Below are 21,047 nucleotides of genomic sequence, written 5' to 3'. Positions count from 1 at the left end.
TCTCTCCCTCACTCCTCCTGTTTCTGCTGCTTTTTTTTGTCCCTCGGGTTTCTTGTTTGTCACCTGTTTGTTTCTCTGTGTGAGTCTGTGTGTGTGTGTGTGTGTGTGCAATCAATTCCCTCCCGCTGCCAGTTCACCTGAGCACCAGTGGCCGTATTTCTCAACCTCATAAACCTATTTTTACTTGTTTTTGGAGAGTACCCATTTCCTTTTACAATCCTGGCTAGACACAATTACACAGATGCTTGCAGAATATAATGCAATCCTGGATGTTACCGCGGCCGCCCCCGCATTAAAGTGATTTGCGCCGGTTCGATTTCCACACTAACTTTAATGGGAGGAGGTGAGACTGGAAACACAGAGGAAAATACTTATTTAAACGGCGGCTGTAATAACGTCTGTAGTTGGGGGCATTTTGAGATCGTCCACGTGTGACTACGAGGGCAGAGTTAGAGAATTATATCAGCCTCTGCATCTCGTGGAGTTTTTATTGCATTTATAAAACAGGGCCCAGGCAGCTGTCTGTTCCTTTTTTTAATAGATGCAGCCGTCTGGATATAATGTGGCAGAGGTGGAGGAAGTACTCAAACATTTTACTTCAGTGAAATTAAAAAAGTAAATAATAAATGGGCCAGTATTTATATTGTACTTCTCTGGTCTTGATGACTACTCACACACGCTTTTACCACTCACACATTCAGGTGCATCTACAGTACGTGCTGCACTTTCGTCATCACACATCTCTCACACACTAACGACCATCAGGAGCAACTTGGGGTTCAGCATCTTGCTCAAGGACACTTCAGCACGGGGAACAGGGGACACTGGGATCCACCCACTCTACCTCCTGAGCCCCATCAAGTAGGAAAAAGTAGACAGAATGTACCCAAGTAAAAGTAGACGTAGCTGATATGTTGCTGGGCACAAGTGACAGATACATTGATGTACTTGAGTATAAGTAACTTGCTTTAAATTAGTTATTAGAAGTAAAAAGTACCTGCCGAGCGTCTTCTATCCCCTAATGCCAAAGGAATCTTAACAGCAACCCTGTGATTGGTGGACAGCCTGCTTTTCCTAATACACCACTTTTCTCCCAGAGCAGGACAAAGACATCCACCACTCTACACACGTCATGGGCGGAGAAGCTGCTGTGTTCATCTGGAATCATTTGGGCTTCTGTGTCCGACTCTATTAGTTTAAAGTGAGAACTTTGTTACATCACAAGGCAGCGAGCACGGCTGTAGGTTTTTATCCGTGTGTGTTTGCACACTTCACTGGGGAAACTGCAAAAGCAAACTTGTGCATTTCAGAATTAAAGGCTACGCTTCATCTCTAACATGAACATTCTATATAAAGTACAAACTACAGATGCAGGTGGTTAGAGAGAAGCACTATAAGCATATCCCAAAATGCTTCTAATGCCGCTCTGTGGCTTTTGAACCATAATACATGTATATTAAAAAATTCTACAACTGCAAATTAAATCAAATATCCAGGAGGTCACAAGTGCCCTGAACTGGACATCAAGAAAACACAATTTGAATAAGAAAATTATCCGTATTGTCTCCACACATTAAAGATTATTTTTCAGCAACACAGGCTGTTCTTTGCCTTTTGTTGCCCTCGTTAATCAAAGTATCCAACATGCTCTGCTGCTAACTTGAACCTTAATAATGTATGCTCACGGCTCATATCCAGACACAGCACCGAATTAATGAGGAATTTATTTGTGGTGTATCTCTTGAGTCACTGTGAGCTTCCAGCAAGCCCCGGATTAACTGTGATTAAGAGGTTTGTATTTTTCCCGTACCCTCTTTCCTGTGATGTGGTGCTGAGTCATCAGGGACTTGAACGCAGTAGGTCTTCCTGGTCTGGATCCCCTCTCCACACAGAACACTGGTGTTCACCAGCCGCCGGGCCTGCTGGCTCAGCAAGGGGAGGACGCGGCAGTCGCCCCAGTCGGTGGTCCTCCACATGTACCTAAGTGATGTAGGATATAAATGGTGTTTGTGTATTTTTGGTAAAAAAAAAAAAAAGCTGCCATCCATTCAAAACCAAATTGATAAATGAATGCACTCAAATAGGAGAAGACAGTGTGAACACAGCAGAGCCAGTGGTTTTAAAATAGAGTCTCAGACAAAGGAAGAGGCAAATTGGTGAGAGCAGAGAGCCTCTCTCTCAGTACGTCAGAAGGAGAAGGGCATGATTAGTTTAATTTACAAACTTCAAAAATAAATGTTTGGTCCCAGCATTGAAAGATTCCAGCAGTGCAGAAAGCAATAATAACGCTGGAGTTTACGAGAACAACAGCCTGTAGTAATCTATCAAATGCTTAATTTCCGTAATGACTTTTCCTCCAATCATGTAAATCCTCTGCTCTCAGGCGCTCGGTGTAGATTTAGGAAATTAAACAAAATCTACCAGCAGGGATTCTCTATTGACTACTTTTGTTTAATATTAGCTAAAGCCTGTCACGACTCAGTCAACCCTGAAAAACAATGAGGTTCTGTCAAACAATGCTTGTCATCCGCGTCATGTCCACTGGGTCAGGAGCTTTGAACAGTTACAGTGGGTGTCACAAGATAATTGAGGTAAAAAAAAAATATGCTAAAAGTCAGTCAATAGTGGAATCATGAATATTTGCCGCCTCCAGGCTTCCTCTCGTAATTAGTCAGGTGAAAAAGCTCAGAGAAGAAAATTACAAATCATTAATTGGATTTAGGAGTTTGACATTTTCTGCTTAAACATCTGCATCAGTAGATTGAAGGTAAATGGAGGATTGATGGCTTCCGAATAAACTTTTAGAAGCATTTAGAAGTGTACCTGGGGCAGTTTGGAAGCAGATCTCCCATGATGTTGCAGGCTTCCTTCTCCTCGAGGACAGGACAGCGTCTCCCTCCGCCGACAGGGATCTGCGTCATGATCCGTGACCGGAGGCGGTAGCCGGGAGACAGGTCGGCGGAGCGGCAGGTTTTGGAGCAGGGCCTCCACGACGACCACTCGGATATGTGGCAGTCTTTGGGCATCACACACGCCTGGAAGGTCAGAGGGGAGCTGTCCTTGGTACAGAGACTGGAGCCCGGGAAGAAAATAGGGGAGTACAACAATAGTGACGCCTTGACGGATTGATTTTTTATATCACAACTTTTTCATTTTTTTGCCCTTGAAGATTTGAGACTAGGGATCATAAGGAGTGTGTGCAGCAGCTGGTAGGCCTGTGGTACACCCGCTGTTTGACCCTGCACACGCAACCTTCTGCATCTTTGTTTGCAGACTCACTACTACTCCCGTTTACTGAAGGATTCAAAGCAAGGCCAAAAAACTCTCTCTTTATCATTTTTAATTCTTTCTCTACACTCGAGAAGGTTCAAAATTTGGCAAATATTCACATCAAGACAGCTGTTGATTTCAAAACTTTCCGACATTTCTAATGCTGATGATACTCACTGCTGCCCTCACCTATTCTGTGGGTATTGCATCTTGCGTATGCATCATGTTAATTTGAAGATGTAGGCGTTGTAATCATAAACGGACACAGGATGCAGGTAACAGCAAGTATATTCCGACCTGGGGTGTGAAGTGTGGCTGTGGTTACAATACAGTAGATACAGTAAAACAAAAGGAGCTAAATCAGCTGTAAGATATATCGTCTGCTGGGAGAAGCTTCTAATGGGAATCTGGATCCCCTGACAAACCAGTGACCTTTGCAGCTTCCAGTCCTGCATGACAATATTGGAAGCCATTATCCATCCTAATAGTAAAGGTCTCACGACATAGAGTCAACCTTTTTACACAAACGCTACACAGAGCCGATATAAATCAAGTGCATTAGTCAAGTAATTAGTTTAACTGTTGAATGCCGATAGTGTAATTGGTTGGGTTATTAAGATGTGAGTACGGCGCTCATTTTAGAGATTTACTTTGTAATTAGGCCGTAATTAGAAAAGCAGAATTAGGCAGAATTCAGGTGGGGAATCGATAATAAAAAAAAATTAAAAAAAATCCAATCCAATCCTCCTCGGTTCAAACTGTGCTTATCAAACACTGTAAGATAAATGGTCCCTTCACACTGAAGCCGTAAAGCCAGTGAACCTGCCTGGAAGAGGATAATAACAGGCAGAATATCCAAACCCATAACAAGATACGGACATTTTAAGCTGCTTCACTGCAGATCGGCCCAGCGTGAGACGACCACAGCTCCTCACGTGAAAACTGGCATGATCCTCAAATCACGCAACACCATACATGCCTTTAAATCCCAAAAGCTGGCAAATGCTTTCATCTTTCTCTCCGTGACTAGAAATATGGAAGAGATGTAAAAACATTACAAATAAAAAATTGCAATAATCCACAAGCATATTATTGATAGAACGGCTCCCGTGAATGGCAGGCGCTGATTGATCGTCACAGCCAGCTAATAGTGTCACTTTACACCAAACAGATGGTACGGTGGCATTTAGTCAATAGAATATACATGCAATGATTTTCTCTCTGCTCGAAGAGAAAGCACAAGATGGGTTGTTGTTTATTACTGTGTGTGTGTGTGTGTGTCTGTGTGTGTCTGTGTCCACAAAAATCCATTCTTATCAAATTCAAATACCAGGGTTAGCTAAAACAGGGGCGAGCAGGGGAGCAGCACTTGACATGCAACACAATAGTGTCTCACCAGCGTGCCTGTGTGCGAGTGAAACACCAGCTCTCACATAATTTAGTAATAATTGAATAAATAACCAGCACAGAAAAAAAAGGAATTGATTTCTGTTCACTTAAAAACACCTACGCACAGAGAGAGAGTCCCACTGAGATCACGAGGGGCGGGTTGACCATTGATCAAGTCCCTCTTATTAAAAAATACCAGAAAAACAACGGACTCCATTGGGAGGAGTTCACCTCACAGACGTCCCCCTTCAACCGCAGATCCTTCCGTTGCTCACCCTCTGCTCCATCCGTGGATAAAGAGATTAATGGAAGATGATTCCAGTTATCTGTACAGCTCTGTTCCCCAGCTCATCTCACACAGCCGCCATGATTTCATTCTAATCTTGGACTAATCTTTCGACCTTTAGAAATGCCCTTTTTTTCCCCATTGTTAGTTTGCTTCCAATGTATTTATCTCAGGTTCACTTGTATTTATTCTTAGTGTATGAAAGGTTGTGGATCCTTGCTGTTCTTGTGAATGGCAGTCATTCCCATTCATTCTCTTGAGTGCGGCCACAGTTTTATAAAGAACCGTTTTACTCTCCCCATGATAACAAAGGAGATCTCATGCTGTGTGGCACTATTGCATGCTCACGATATGGTCCATAATGTTTTTACTGTCCATCCAGTTGCAGTTCTCTCTCTCACACGAGAACTTATCTTTCACTCTTCAGTGTGTTAACTCTTCATTTGTATTCTGTTGTGTGTGACATTGACCTTGGTGCATGTGCAACCTGCTACAGCCAGAGACTGAGTAGAACTCTGTGGGAAACGATGAATGACTTACCTCAGCATGGCATTCTTGCCGTCACTGCGTGTGCAGCGCACTTGTCGTGTCTGGTATCCCACCTCCAGCTCCCAAGACATGTGGTATTTGTTGAGTGAATGAGTGTTGTGATGGTGGTGGTGGTGGTTGTGGTGGTGGTGTGAGTGGGGGTGAGAGGTCAGTGTGTGCAGCGTGACTGTGTTGTTCTCATCGGAGCTGGTGCTGAAATCCACTGTGGTCCTTCCACTTAACAGAGCGTCCTTGTGATGGGGTAGCCTGCACTCGCTCCAGGCCCCTACTCTTAGTGTGTACTGGTACTCGCCCTCCCCAGCGGGGCAATTGACAGAGCGAGTGCAAGTCCTGGTCTCGGTCAGGTTGGGGCAGTGTGCCCCTCCATACATGGGTGTGGCCAGGACGTGTCGAGTCCGATGCTGAAGGCCGGCACCGCACGTTCTGCTGCAACCTGACCAGGAGGTGAAGTCTGACACCACACAGTCCTGGGGGCAGGGGACCAGGCAGGCCTGCTCCACCGGTGGCTTCTGGGAAAAGAATTCACATATCCTCAAGGTGACCGTGGTGCGGTTCGAAGTGCGTACACAGTGGACCTGGCGTCTCTGGATGCCGTGCTGCGCTGTGACGCATTCGGCTGACCTCAGCTTTAGCTCATTGGAAAAGAAAGGGACGAGGAGACAGCTCCCCCAGTCTGACAGCTCCCACTCAAACAGGTCCTGGTGCCAGTCGCAGACCTTGAAGCACTGCCGCTGGCTCTCTGGCTTGACTGTGTGCTGACAGTGGGAGTGGTGGGTCGTCCAGCCCTCCGTGTGGACGCACCATATTGTCCTGGTCTGAATCCCACCAGAGCCACACTCCTCCCCGATGCACTGGCCCCACTGACCTGCAAACAGGAGAAGACACAGGGAGAGGGCACACTCATTAAGAACAGGAGCTTTAATAAGGAGAAGAAAAAAAAAAGATCATTTCAATCGCAGCTTTCTGGCAGCTTGCAATCAACCACAATTCAAGGCCATTCATTTAACCTTCATGATTGCTTTATTCATGAACTGTGGAGAAAAGGAACGAAGAAGCACAAAGTAATAAAACCACTGGCAGACAAAATACAAGGTTATTTTCCATGGTCAGAGAAGACTGGATTCACTTCTTGAACTCAAACTGATGATATCTCAGCCTATGAACACCAGCACATGGCTTTGATATTCAATTCTTTGAATCCATCTTAATTTAATCTTGATAGTTGAATCTCAGAGATGCATAGATGAGAAGGTTTTTATAAACATTTTAAACAAAGCACAGGTTTTCATTAAAAATAACCCGAACAAACCAAAGACATGACTTCTTCCCAACAGAACACTGTGTATGTGAGTTTTCTTAATGTGCAGTGAACAGTGCTGCGTGCTGCGTGGGGATCCAGGATAATTATAAATCAGGGGCCATGGAGGGGCCACTATTTACACAGAGGGGCTAATTATAGGACCAACATCCATGATTCAATAAGATGCACATTTAGGTTAAATCCTTGTTTACCACCCTGGGTGCGTGTAATGATTTAAGAAAACATTCCTAGACTTCCACACAATTTCAGTAGGAAAGGGACTTGTAATAATAACTTCAAGCCGCCCTTAATCGAGTAATTTGCAGTGTACAGGGCAAAAAGCTAAAAACAGAAGAACACATTTGTTTTTGCATGTTGATGGTTTTAGGAACTAGTTACAACATTAAAGCTCAAAAAGGTAAATTAAACAACCCATGCTTCCTTTCTGTTCATATCTCACAGGGGCACATCTCTGTCAGGTTAACAGACCGAACTCATGGTCTCAGCAGCTGCTTCGATAAAAGAAAACAGATTTTCTCATAAATAAATGTTCAGTGTTGTAAAATATAACTAATTTCTGTTCCAGTAACATTTTTCATAACAGATGGAGATATAAAGAAGTCAAACTGTATAACCCTTATGTTCAATCACGTTATCGTTTGAGGTTCCGGACCACACTCAGTTTAACAGAAGTGAAACTAAGCAGCCGAGTTCAGCTTTAACTGAAAAATGTGAGAAAATTCTGTTTTCATTCCCCATGAAAACACTCGCTTCAATTCAAACTCCTGATCAGTAGCATTATGAAAGAGAGAGAGCAAACTTCAATTTCGAGTATTCACCATTATACCTGGTTTTCTATCTGCAGCATTACACAGAATCACACTTGGGACTTTTGACTGACAAAAGCAGAGCAGCCATCAGTAATTTCCCACTTTCCACCAATAGTGGAGAGAAAAAGTAGACTGTGGTCAGAGAGGCAACAAAAGTGCTGATACCTTCTTTTCCCCCAACTGTGAAAAGCTGCTTCAGAATGTAGCTTGAAATCTGCCACTTCCACAAATTCAACCTGACCACAGCCTCTTTATTCTGTCAAGACGGGAACGGCAAAGTTTTCACAGATTTGGTGCTTTAAAAAAAAATAAAAGCTACATTTTGGTTTCAACTTTAGATATTTGAGTTGAGGATGGATCTTTTAAAAAGCTACACACCTTCAACATCATACTGTAGATATCAGCTCCCTAAAGATCCATCAATTATTATCTGGGAAATCATTTTGCCATGTTAAAAGAAGGAGACAAAAAAAACTGTTTAATCCTTCCTCCAAATTATGGCTGTATCCACTGAGTCGTCGTTTCATCCGAACTAACAAACGCAGATGAAGAAATGAGCTCCTTGGCAGAGGTAATACCTGAATCCTTCAATCCCAACACTGACAACATGAATAAACTGCATCTCCTCCCAAATTCTGTTTCCAAGATGCTCAGGTCTCGGGCCTCAGGAATGAGTACAAAGTAGAACCTCAGAGAGAACTGGTTGTCATGCACAGGCGACATCCCGCTGCACGACATCTTTGATTGCTGTAATTCTTTTATGAAGTGGGTTTCTCTCACTGATTAAGCATGAAGCGCCTGTTGAATAATAACGCTCTCTTTGCTCTGCACTCGCATCAGACTCCAGGTCTGGTTTCTTGATTTTGATGATGTCTTATATATTAATTTAGTACTTTAGTGTTTTTTCCAACCTAAATTGTCAAAATAAGTGAAAAAGCTAAATCATTCTGCCGATACGATGAGGTTATCTCCGTCAGTCACGTTTGCTTATCCTCCAGTTACTTTGCCACATGCTATGAAAAGGATAATTTGATTCATTTTCTTCTAATTGGAATCAAATTGATGTAATAATGAGATTCTACTGCTTCTCAAATTGCTTTCGAATGACAGCTCGCTGAAAGTGTTTTATGTCTTTTCGTGCCAGAGGAGTCGGTTGTTAACCCTTTGCTCACCGGCCGATCGCAGACGCCACAGTGACACTTTGAAGCAGCTTTCTGCTTAAGGGCGCATATTTCAAACTGCTGAATTGTTTCATAGCTCATCGGAGCAGATCATTGGGTTTATTCGTCTTGGCTTTGCGGCGTTAATGGGGACTTCCAGTGTAACTAACGTCATTATCATTCATTAATGTGATCTTTCTTGTCTCGTGCACGTACTTTGTTCTCACGCAAGGTATGATGCTGCAAACTTAAAATGGGATTCGGATGACAAAGCTCAAAGGTGAGGATTTTATATATATTATTAATTTCATCTACAGATATTTTTATCGGAAAAAATTCAATTTGTTTTATCAATGGGGTTGGACCACGGGGGAACATGACCATCTTTGTCTGACACAGTACGAGACACTGTTTCAGCAGACGTGTGTCGTGTGAAGTGCAAATGAATGAATAATCTCACAGTCACTAGAGTGTGTGATATATGTTAAGCACTTTGTGTTGTTCTTTATGACTGAATAGGGCTATATGAATTAAGTTTATGCATACAATTATAATAAGTGGTAGTGGTAGTAGTATTGTTGTCATCCTGCAGGAACACCCCTGGACAGGCCGCTCTATAATCTGAATACCTTTAATTTATTACATGCAGAGTGTGAATGCATGGCACATAGAAAACCATCTATCGCAGTTCAATCAGTCTTTTGCAATATGTAGAGTACATCACTCGCTTGCACGGTGACATTTTGCTGCTGTTTGTGGTGTTCAGCCCAGTTATGAAGGTGGTGCGACCCACTGTGGTTCTGTACGGCCGCCATCCTCCCTCCCAAGCTATGGTGGGTTTGATCCTGCAGCCGACTTAGGTAACACTGAGGCATCCAGCAGGAGACTGCTAGTGACTAACTTTATATGAATAACAAAGTCCCAAAAATGAAACACACACACACACACACACACACATACACACACACACAGGAGAGTCTGAAAAGCTCAGAGAAAAGAGGTAAAAAAAATTCTGAAAAATCCGAAAGCTTCAAATAGTGGTGCATAAAGCAGCAACCGCTCTGCAGAAGACAGGGAGAGAGAGAGAGAGAGAGAGAGAGAGAGAGAGAGAGAGAGAGAGAGAGAGAGAGAGAGAGAGAGAGAGAGAGCAGAGCGGCTTCAGCACAGACATCAGTCAAACTTTAAAACATTAAGAGTTAAACAGAAAACAACGGGAAGGTAGTCCCAGTTTATTCAGCAGGGGAATGTTGTTTGGCTTTGAGTTGTCTGCTCTGGTTTCCTCTGAAATTCTAATACGTTAATTAAAGCACCCAAAGTCTGTGTCATTAGCTCTACGGAATTTCATTACAGAGAAATCCAACTGAGGGAGAAGAGCCACTGAAATTCAAATATGTCTGGTTCTGTATTTACTCCTGTACTGTCCGGTTCAAATTGCAATCTCACGTTCTCAGTATTTTCCACCTCGTGGCTACAGAGAGAGTGAGAACAGAAATGCAATTTAAAAGGATGCCAGTTGAAGACAAGTAAAAAAAAGCAGCTACCGTGCTTATTACTGTCAGTTTTTCATTGTTGCCTCGTGGAGGTTTGTTGACTCAGTTATAGTGAGTATATAAATGTGTTGCATCTCTACTTCCTCCCACTATTCAGAAATGAAGCTGCTATAGGAGTATGGAGCCGTGTGTACAGACGTCTCGCAGATACATGCCCTCAGCCAATGGTGAGTCAGTCTCAGCTGTCATGTGTGACCTTTCACCGAGTAATCAAAACCAAACCTTCTAGAAAACACACAACCAGTGTGATGAGAGCTAACAAAAAGTAGAGAAACCATCTTTCATTTGTATTCGACACGTATTCTGAATTCACTTTGATCTAATGTTCCCTCAATGAGGCGAACCAAGATGGCTACTGCTGCAGGTAAACTGCTCAGAAATGTGATTAGGAAATCTTGAGCAATGGAAGTGAAAGCAATGTATTAACTTGGTCAAATCATAGACACCTGAAGGCAAAACATTCCTCCACAAAAGGCTGTTTATAAATGAAGGCTGGATTTTAAGCTACCTTCAAAGTAGCTGAATTAATAATGAGGCAACAAATAAAAACATATAGGGAAGGAGGCACATGCCAAATATGGAGCAGTGGTGCGTGGGCATGAAACACTTAGACAAAAGTGCAGCATCACCAGAGAGTGTGTGTGTTCAACAGCAAATCTGTTGACATTCTCACTGCAGCACGGGTCACCGGCTACACTGCAGACACTCATTCATTATTCTGTACTTCTGATTTAGGCTGATGCAGGTGGTATTAAACCGAGCTATGAGGATCGGCACTTCAATTTGAACTCCGACCTGAAGTGAACCGCCGTGGTATCTGTTGAAGACATCACAGGACACCTGACGCGCCGTAAACAGGAGAGGTGTTTTTCAAAACACCCCCCGCACATCACGAAGCCGCGAGAGCATCCGAGGAAAAAACACAAATTAATTAGACAAATCAGACGCTGGATAGACAGTCAAATTCAATTTCCAAAAGTGCAGTCATGCCCCCACTTCCAGCGGTACCGTGTGGTGCTGCGCTCAAAGAGACTTCCTCAATTCAATCAAAGCTGAAAAGACCAAACACATCTTATATGGGTTACACACCCTAAAATAGACATGAAAGCCTCCTCACCAAAATAAGATGTGAACAGTAAAGCTGAAAGACTCTCAAAGCTGACACAGCACACGTCCTTCCCGCTCCCTCAGCCGAGTGCACCGCCCCTGTGGTCACCGGTGGCACTCTTTCATGCAGCCGCTCTGTCTGTTTTTTTTTTCTTTCAATGGTGCTGTTTTCAAACTGGGCCTGGATATGTGCGCGTGATTTATGGAGGTGTGATTGGGAGTGATTCTGCTGCCAGGGGAGCCAGCTAACACAAGCACTAGTTCATCTCCTAAGCTCTGAATAATCACTCTCTCGATCCGTCAGCATTAGCATCTGTCAGGCCCTCAGGAGGAACCAGTCGCCCACAGCTCCTTCGTTCCTGTCGCGCTCACTCGCGTTGCTCACACCTACAGGGGACTCCGCTACCCGTGGGGCCCCAGCTTTATTTACTATTCCAGTTACATCCTTTTTTAAGGAAAAGAGCAGAATAGGCAAAAAAAAAAAAAAGGCTGTGCATACTAATCTACAATGTAGGAAATAGGAAAACACAAATTAAACCCAGCCGGTGTTGCGTGACTAAACACGTATTCTCTTGTTCGGCACTGTTCAACAGTTGGATAAGTTAGACAAATGATAGCGAAGCAACAACAACAAGTGGCACAACAAAAGCAATCTCCACACAATGCCCCCGAAAACCAGACAGACAGAGACAAAGGGGAGGTAAACAGCAAAGCAGTAAAGTGTCTCCTAAACAGCAGCGAGCAACACTCGGTCACAAAAAACACAAAAGAAAAAAACAACCTAGAGAAATCTCACTCACCAGTGTTAAATCTTCTCCTTCTGTTGGGCCTTTAATTACTTTTGGTAAAAGAATCACTGAGGGTGTCCGGGTGCTGAATGCTCCAATGTGTTCATGTGAGACGTTTACAATGCCACATGAAATGTTGCTGCTGTTTCCTGAATAAAACACTACTGTCTGTGTTGTTGATGTAATGTATTGATTGTGTATCTACTAAATCCAGTACGTCAGCCTGTCTGTCTTTGTGTAGAGAGCATATCTCAAGACTATAACATCTTCACACTGGGCCTGTGTATCTTAATGGTCTGAGGAAGTGCAGTGTGGAATTTAGTATGATTTATAGATTAGATACTTTCAATGTTAATACAAATGTTATAAACATGTGACTAGTGATTGGGGGAGGGGCCAGTTGCCATCAGTCTGTGGACTGAGTTGAACACATCTTCTTCTACGTCCTATTGGATAAAGTGTTCGCTGACTGGTGAGCATGGCAATAATATCTAGAACGACAGATCATTTAAATAATTAGTATTTTGTCTACAAAGTAAAAAGACAATATTTGTTTTGTTGTTTTGGTGCAATGGATCATACCAAGCAGAAATAGAGCTTTTGTTTTGAAAAGTTGTGGTTTTGGGTCTTAAGATCTGTGAAAAAGCTAATATGCAATTTAGACATTATTTTTTACTTAAAAGACTAGTTGTCTTTTAACTCTGCAGCATAAACTTTTTATAAAAAGGTTCTTCAGCACACAAACAATAAAAAGTGACAGTATATTGTAGAACTGCGACTATTGAAGTAACTCCAGAGCATTTAGAGAACAGCCCATTCCAAATAGGCAGGTACAACATAAATGACCTCATCTCTGGAACAAATTTCTGTTCAGCATTCAATACTGTAAGTAATAATAACAATAATAATAAAGCAATTCATTTACGGGCGCACATACAATAATAGGCCACACAGGGCATGGTCAAACAAAATAAGTAATTCTAAGAAGATGGATTTTGAGGCAAGTTTTCGGGAAGGCTGCACAGCTGAAGGCTGAAGACCCCATCGAGGGTACGGGGGGAGGAGGAGAAGTGAGGAGGGTGGAGGAGAAAGATCGGAGAGTACAGGTAGGTGGGGAGGTGTGAAGGAGGTCAGAGCGGTACAGAGGTGTTATGGAGAGCCTTGAAGTTATAAGAAGGAGAATCTTGCCCTCAGTGCACTGTTTGAAGGGGAGCCAGTGTCTTTGTTGGTGGAAGTAAAACAAAGCAACAGCCCCACACTTTTAATTACATGTTTATCGACACAAAGACTCACTCCGGTGAAGTTGCACATGAAGAGCGCATCGTGTTTTCCTCCCAGGCATCCGCTGAGCTCACCCACCATCCATCTTCAACTTCTCTCCCCGAGTTAACTTTGACTGTTTGGATACATGCATCCTTTGTCAAAACACTTTTTAATTAAATGATACCTATGCCACTGAGCCTCATTATGCACGGAGCTGTCCCCCATGCCACATTTCCATCAGCGGTAATTTATGAGCGCGCGTGGTGCATCCTCAATTACAACATTCATATATGCAGAAATTCATCAGATTATCATCAGGCAGTCAATCCATCTCAGGAAGTGCTGAATCAGCTCGTTTTCAACAAGCATCGCCGCCAGGTTGGAGGGAAATGTGTGAAAAGTGAGCCGGGGAAGTTAAAAAATCATCGCCGAGGGGAAGACTGACAAGAAAAATAAGTGACAGAGAAAAAACCCACTCATCACCCGCAGGTAAAAATAAGGTTTGTTTAATGATAAAAAGGATGAGCAGCCACTCTGAGTATTTTGACCTTCCTGCTTGAATATAAATCAGGCATTTCCATAAATTCTCAATGACTGAATGCATTAGAGCATTTGTGTTCTGGCTTAGGATACTTAGTGCAGCTTCTATTATTGTGAGGCAAAGCATCTAATGCAGCTTCAATATTCCACACTAATGAATTACTTACCATTGGGGCTGCAAAACTCTACACACGGCCCCAGAGGGCTTTTGTTACGATTTAGCATTCAGCCCTCCAGCGCCAGTGCCAGACCCACTTCAATGTCTAATCACTAACCGAACGGCCGGCAGTATAAACAAGACAGGACTAACACATGCTGTGCCCATTGAGTAATGCTATCCCCATTTGGGCCAATCAGTAACAAACCAAATAAGCAGTAATGCACATCACTCCTCAGCTAAAGAATATCCTTTTTAAATCCCAAGATGCGGCGATGGGACTGGTTTCCTTACGTCAATGGAAATCCGGTAAGTGGAGTTATTATTTGTGAAAAACCAAGAGGCAGATAAACACACAGAGTGGAACTGATCCGGGGACTCAAGCCTGACTCCTCTGGGTGCGACGATTCAGAATATGCTTTCTCACACTCTGTGTGAACCAAAAGATGCAGGAGCGACAAGGTCCTCTGATTTATCTCAGATCAATACTACAGTAACTCATGAAGAGGATCATTTTAATACCAGCATGAGGACGTCTAAATGAACGATCAGTCAACCTTAGTCAGTAGAAGCATAATTCCTCCAGAGTTATCACACTGAGGGGGTGAGGAGAGCATTTAAACAGCACCGCAGTAAGACGGAAAAGTAAGTGGGCCGACCCGAAAGAACAGGTTCTGCTCTGATATATCAGCCTTCTGTTCTCTGGAAGCATTTTCCACCTCAGCCAGTGCGGAACAGAGAGAACACAATATTGTTGCATTATCCATAAACATTTCCCAATCTATGTTTATTTGCACTTCATAAATTAATGGAAAGTTATACCATCCATGTTATTTTACACAAGTATTAACGCCGGAGAACCTTTTCTAATTTAAACCTCATATTAATGAAGTTGTGTGGCAGTTGAAGCACCTGAATGCATCACACATCTACCAGCCCAGTGCACAGAGAACTGCTTGCATGTCGTATGTGCCTAGAATGTGGAGCCGTTGCTCATGGGAAGCTTCACACTTCTTTTAATTAACTCATATAGTAGCTGCAGCCTGGCAGGGGAAAGTCACTAATGCACTACATCAATTTCAGACAGCTGCAGATAGGGTCTTCAGAGGACCTGGTCTATGAAGCTGCATCACTCGTCGACGTCCTGGACCCCGAACTGAGACACAGCTTACATCCCATAATAAGCTTCTATCCAGAGACAGTACTGCTTTAGCTATGTTCAGATTTGTATGTAAAGGGAGGTACACATTATTTAATGAAGGGGAAGTTTTGCTCACTGGCAGCTAGAGAAGTCTTGAATATCAATGACTATGTACTGATTATGTGTTATAACCAGCTGCTCTATCCTGGGAGGTGTTTGTGTGTGTGTGTGTGTGTGTGTGTGTGTGTGGGTGTGTGTTTGTGTGTGTTTGTGTGTGTGTGCGTGTGTGTGTGTGTGTGTGTGTGTGTGCGTGTACTCATGGCAAAATGTGGTCCTGGAGACTGCATGTCCTTGTCTCTCTGTCCGGCCCTCTGTCTGTGCCTGTCTGTCTGTGCCTGTCCGTGCGTCTGTATCTATCTGTTTGATTATTTTACTGTCACAACTTTGAAAGACACAGTCACAAAACATTTCATTTAGTTTCTTTTTCACGTTTTATTCTTCTTGGATCATTTCTTGGTCCCGTTGGTCTCTGTGTGTCTGCTCTGTGTATCTAACCTGCCCATAGCTCTGCACTGTCAGGGAGTTTCTAATGAATGGTGTTGAAAACCCGGGGCCCTTTCTGTTAGGTCAAGAAAACACACAAGCAAAGCTTGTGGATAAATAATTTAAAACATGACATGAACATCATTTGCTACAACATTTCCTGGGCTTCCATTCCTTCATGATAAAGATCCTGGAGTCTGAGTAGGAGCAGGAACATTTGTCTTCTTTTGCAGATATTCCTGTTGCCTCTGTTGGTTTTGATAACACTTTACTTTAAAATCACCTGCTTATACTTAACTGCTCAAATTGGTGGATTAGAAAACACAGAAAAGTTAAACTGGAAATGTCTAACATCTTGAATTGCTTCACAGACAGACTTTGTTGCAAATTAATTAACTTGGTAGATAAAATGTTCTCATGAAGAACATGTAATTGTACTTAATTATGTGTAATGGCGTGTCAGCACAACAAGGCAGGGCACTACTTCTCTATGTAATAAATCCCATTCCAGGGACATTTCTGCTTTTCTTCATTGTGACTGGGACATGTCCGCTGCCTCTCCTGAAAATATGCTCATGCTCAAATCTAGACAGGACCTCTTCTCCCACTTAAGTCAATGTTGGTCTGTTTTATAAACGAGCCTCAGGAGACCTGGCAGTAGATCTACAAAGCATGCGTTGCATTTCCTTTCAAATCTTATTCACACTCTCATATTCCTCTTTGACTTAAGGCCAGGAAACCCCATTGGGGGAGAATCAATGAGTTTATAAATACAATAGTATCATAGTCAGTATCACTTTAGGACATGAAGACGACAGCGGGGGCCATCCAGAGGTGTGCTCTACCTCTGCGGTGATCAGAATCTTTTTCCGTGTAATTGCTTGTCTCATGTGGTCTCCTCAAGTCTCTGCACCAGCCTGGGTAGAGGTGACAAGTAATTGGATAGGATGTCATTCATTCTTCTGTCTCACTATCTTCCGCTGACCTGGGATTTCTCTCCCTGGAAAGCACAGGTGCAGAACTAATGGTCATATATCTAAAGGTAGCAACCTGAGGAGAGACCCCGGTGTTTTGATAATGCAGGTGACGAGGGCAGGAAAGAGATAAAGTGACAATCGAGTCTCTGAAAAAGTCTGAATGATATATCTGCTTATTCTCTTAGGAATCAATGGGGACAGCTGTGATGGCTTTCCACTCTGCCAAATATGTGTCAATTAAGGGTTTATTTACTGAGAACCCCTCACACGACAAATACAGAATTACTCATTTTCTTTTCTACAACAAATCACACTCATACACATTTCCACTTGGCGTTGGCTCAAATGTTTTGAATTTAATTATAATGATAAGATAATTCATGTGAGTAACTTGAAAGGAAACTAGAATCATTGTTCAGTGGTTGTATGACTATATGCCAACCAGTGCTGTTTAAGTCCAGAGACAATTTTTCCAGAATAATATGAGGTCACTGTGACGTTTGACCTATCACTAATATCGAATCAATTAGTCTTCGAGTACTGGTCAAAATTTGAAGCCATTCCATGAAGGCAGAATTGAGATATCATGTTCAAAAGGGCCAAAACATGTTTTACAAGGACACCATGACCTTGACCTTTGACCCTCCAAATCGAATCAGTTAATCTGTGAGTCTAAGAGAACATTTGTGCCAAACCTTGAGATTCTACTGAGGCGTTCTTAATAAAAACACATTCAAGAAGCCAAAAAGGGAACCTCAGAGGAACCTTGGCCTTTGACCTTTCAATTCTAATCCGGTCATCGTTGAGTCCAAGTGAATGTTTGTAGAAGATGCACTGAAATTTTCGACGGGTGTTCCTAATATACCACGTTCACAAGAACATGAGGCACACTGACCTTGACCTTGACCCCCAAAATCTATTCAGCATAGCATTGAGTGAACATTCCTACCAAATCTGAAGAATGTCCTTGCAAGTCTTAAGATTGTTCGGCAAGACTGTCGTGAGATGTGTTCTCATAAGAGTAGGACTGACTGACAACCTGGAACGGATCGCCTCGAGCCACTTGCTGTCGCCAGCGTGGAGACACTATTGGCTGTTTTTGGAGTAACTACATGATCAATGGGGAATAACTCTTCATGTGTTTGTGAGGAGTCTTGACAATGTTGCCGTCATCGCCGAACATCTGTTGAAAGTTCATCTGAGCGCTGAGTACTCATGCACCCCAGAGGTTTTTCCCAAGCTTCTCTCAGAATGAGCAGCAAATCCTGAAGTGCTGCTCTGTTTCTTCTCAAGTGCGAGGTGAAGCCACTTAATACTGGCAGGCAGGTTCCATCTACCGGAACCATGTTCGCTAGAAACAGCAAGTTGCTAGGGCAGCACGATATTTTAAGGAAACATGCGATAACACTGTTGAATGTTGTGAAGACGTTATGATTGCGATAAATGAACAAAAGCTTAAGTTTACAGTGTTTAAGTCCTTCTACTTTAGCGTCACTGCTAAAATAGACTCAGTAGCCTCTGTAGACGTTGAAAAAACTAAATTGCATTACATCCATTCCAGCAACATGGTTTTATTGGAAACATCCCACCTGGCTACAGACACAGGGATCACAGACAGCTCCACAGCCCCAGGGACAGGGTGCACAGCCCGGCCACAGCACCACCAGGTCCATGGTAGACACCCAGGGAGCCATGCACAGATCCACCAAGGCTGATTACAGTGATCATATGAGGTCTTTTCATAAATGCTATTTGTATGTATTTCATGCAGACCTATTTCCAGCCTCTCTACAGTGTTCACTGGTCCCCTATGAACACTGCTGCTGAGCCAATGACAATTAATTATTAGCGACAGTTACTTCCTTCAGTCACTTCATGAAAAAGTAATATCAGTAGACTTTTGACTAATTAATGCAGAAACATACTGTAGCTATATAATCGTAATGTTGCTGACAGAGTGGCACAAGACAAACTCCATCATTGGACCTATTACCATAATGATGAAGTAAGTAGTAGTACAGTGAAAAAACAAGTGACATGTTTTGATAGGCCTATTTATTTGAGCCTGGGCAGGCAATCAAATCAAGCACTAGGTGAGTAATGGCGTGTTGGCAGCGTGAACTGTTTGTCAGACAACAACAGGTGCTTCAGAAAATTAGAATTACTATTATTTAATGTGGAGAAATACTGCCTTCAAATGGGGTTGTGTTTACAGTTGAGGTCGATATGAACAACTCTCTTTCCTTGGGCCATTGACAAGTTCGGTGACAGCTGCATTTGTTTGCTCGAGCCTGATTGGTTAATGTGATAGAATATAAGTGAACTTAATCAGTCAAAGCTGCAATAATCACTTTTTTTATAATAAATAAGTGGTAAACACTGATGCAGGTGCCAGTTCTGGTTTTGCAGGTTATCAACTTATTTAAGAGGAAATCTGCAGACACGTTAAAGGGATAGTCCACCCAAAAATGAAAATTCACTCGTGATCTACTCACTACTATGCTGATGGGTGGTGGGTGAGGTGTTTTTTGGGGGTGAACTATCCCTTTAAGAAGTTACCAGGTACAACTGAGGAGGACAGTCTGCTGAGTAAGACAAATTGCTTGAAAAAATGCCCCCCCCCCCCCCCATATTACAATCCATTTTCACTGGTATAGAAACTGCCAAAGATGACAGTACTTTCTTCTTTCTCTTTAAATTAAATGTCAACTAGGAAAACTTTTTGAGGATCTCAATAAAAAAAAGAGATTGGCCTAAAAGATTTCTGCACAGTATGATTGTAAAAAAAGATAGAACAGAATAAGAAGTAGTAGTAAAAGTCATAGTACTTCAGCACTGACCCTCCAAACACGAGAAACATCTGACTGACTATTGCTGAGAATGACATTTTATGGGTTTTGTTATGTTCCAGATTCATGTCATGGTACAGACTCAAATTAGAGCAGTTTCTTTATTATAATGAACCAAAGCATGGTCCTATAGCTAAGCTAAGGAGACCCGGGGACAAGAGGGTTTCTCTGACAGAAGAAGTGATTACCCAAGTCAGCTAGCCTGCAGAGTATAACCTGCAGGGGCTAAATACTTCACATACCCTCCATCTGTCATCTCTGTTCCCCTGGTCCCTCCATTATTAATCAGAGGGTCCCTCATTTTCTGGTCATCGGTGGGAGGTGAGATAAATAATGATTGGACGTATCACTTCTCATCCACACACCAACAAAAGCTTGGCACTCAGCTACAAGAATCCTACTTTTGCTTTATTATATTTTTGTTGTTGGTCTTTTTTTTGTCTGCGTTGCAACAGACAGTGCGATATAGAAATAATACAGCATGCTTTCAAATGTGAAATAGAAAAATTGCTCAATACACTCAGTAAGCCGGCTGAACATTGATACCCACACAGTCACCTCAGCCAAAATACACAGCACAGTCTCTGGCCCGTCTTTATCAGGGATCAAAACAAAGCCGTCAGACACTGTGCAGCCAAGGTAGCTGTTATCACTGAGTCCATTAGAGATGTGCAGAAACCTCAAATCCCATTCCTCTGGGAGACTTATTGGAAAGGACAGAAAACTAATAGATAGTTGCAGAGTTCTGATAGTTGGTAGATGTACCTTCCCTCATCTCGGTCAGATAAAACGAAGGACACTCCGGCTCTGGCGTGCAAATAAGCCAAAGCTGAGTGAAAGCTATGGGAGAATCGTTTGAACAGTTTACGTGGATTGTTTATTTTTGGCTGGTTTGTTGTTTACTGGAATCACTGGGGCCAACAGTCCTGCATAAAGTATCTGTCTTATAAAGATACAAGTTGAGATATTAAAACTTGTACTGGCTTTCAAGTAATAACATGGACTGTAATAAGTAAATTAGTTTTACACTGTACTGTATATTCTTGGTCCCCAGTGGATGAGTCCTAATGACACAGATGATAACCTGCTGGATGGTTAATAATTAGTTGGGTTGGATTGCTGTTAATCTTTTCTTGACACTTTTGTTCCTCTGGGGATGAGTTGTGGTAACTTTGGTAATTTTGGTTTCCGAACTAATACCTGCAAATCGTATGAGATCTCCCCCCCCCCCCCCCCCAACCCAAATAATAAATAAAAATAATCTCCATCAGATCACCGGAAAACTAGTGTCACGATCGACAGCACCCTGACAATGTCACTTGTAGTTAACAGCTCCGCCTATGTTACA

At 42.6% G+C, this 21,047-nt stretch overlaps 1 protein-coding gene across 1 annotated transcript in view; it reads right to left on the bottom strand.

Annotated features, from left to right (window-relative positions):
- thsd7ba (thrombospondin, type I, domain containing 7Ba) overlaps window positions 1-21,047 on the bottom strand; it is a 132,266-nt gene that overhangs the window by 91,975 nt on the left and 19,244 nt on the right. Inside the window, exons 2-4 of the mRNA XM_053439976.1 lie at window positions 5,486-6,359; window positions 2,824-3,072; window positions 1,811-1,980 (exon numbers count right to left, since the gene is read on the bottom strand). Coding sequence (XP_053295951.1) covers window positions 1,811-1,980; window positions 2,824-3,072; window positions 5,486-6,359 — 1,293 coding nt within the window. The remainder of the gene's footprint in view (window positions 1-1,810; window positions 1,981-2,823; window positions 3,073-5,485; window positions 6,360-21,047) is intronic.

This window comes from Pleuronectes platessa, chromosome 14 (genome assembly GCF_947347685.1).
Source record: "Pleuronectes platessa chromosome 14, fPlePla1.1, whole genome shotgun sequence".
Classification (NCBI taxonomy): Eukaryota; Metazoa; Chordata; class Actinopteri; order Pleuronectiformes; family Pleuronectidae; genus Pleuronectes; species Pleuronectes platessa.
The sequence above is the reverse complement of the archived record's forward strand: the minus strand, read 5'-3'. Positions and strand labels throughout refer to the sequence as shown.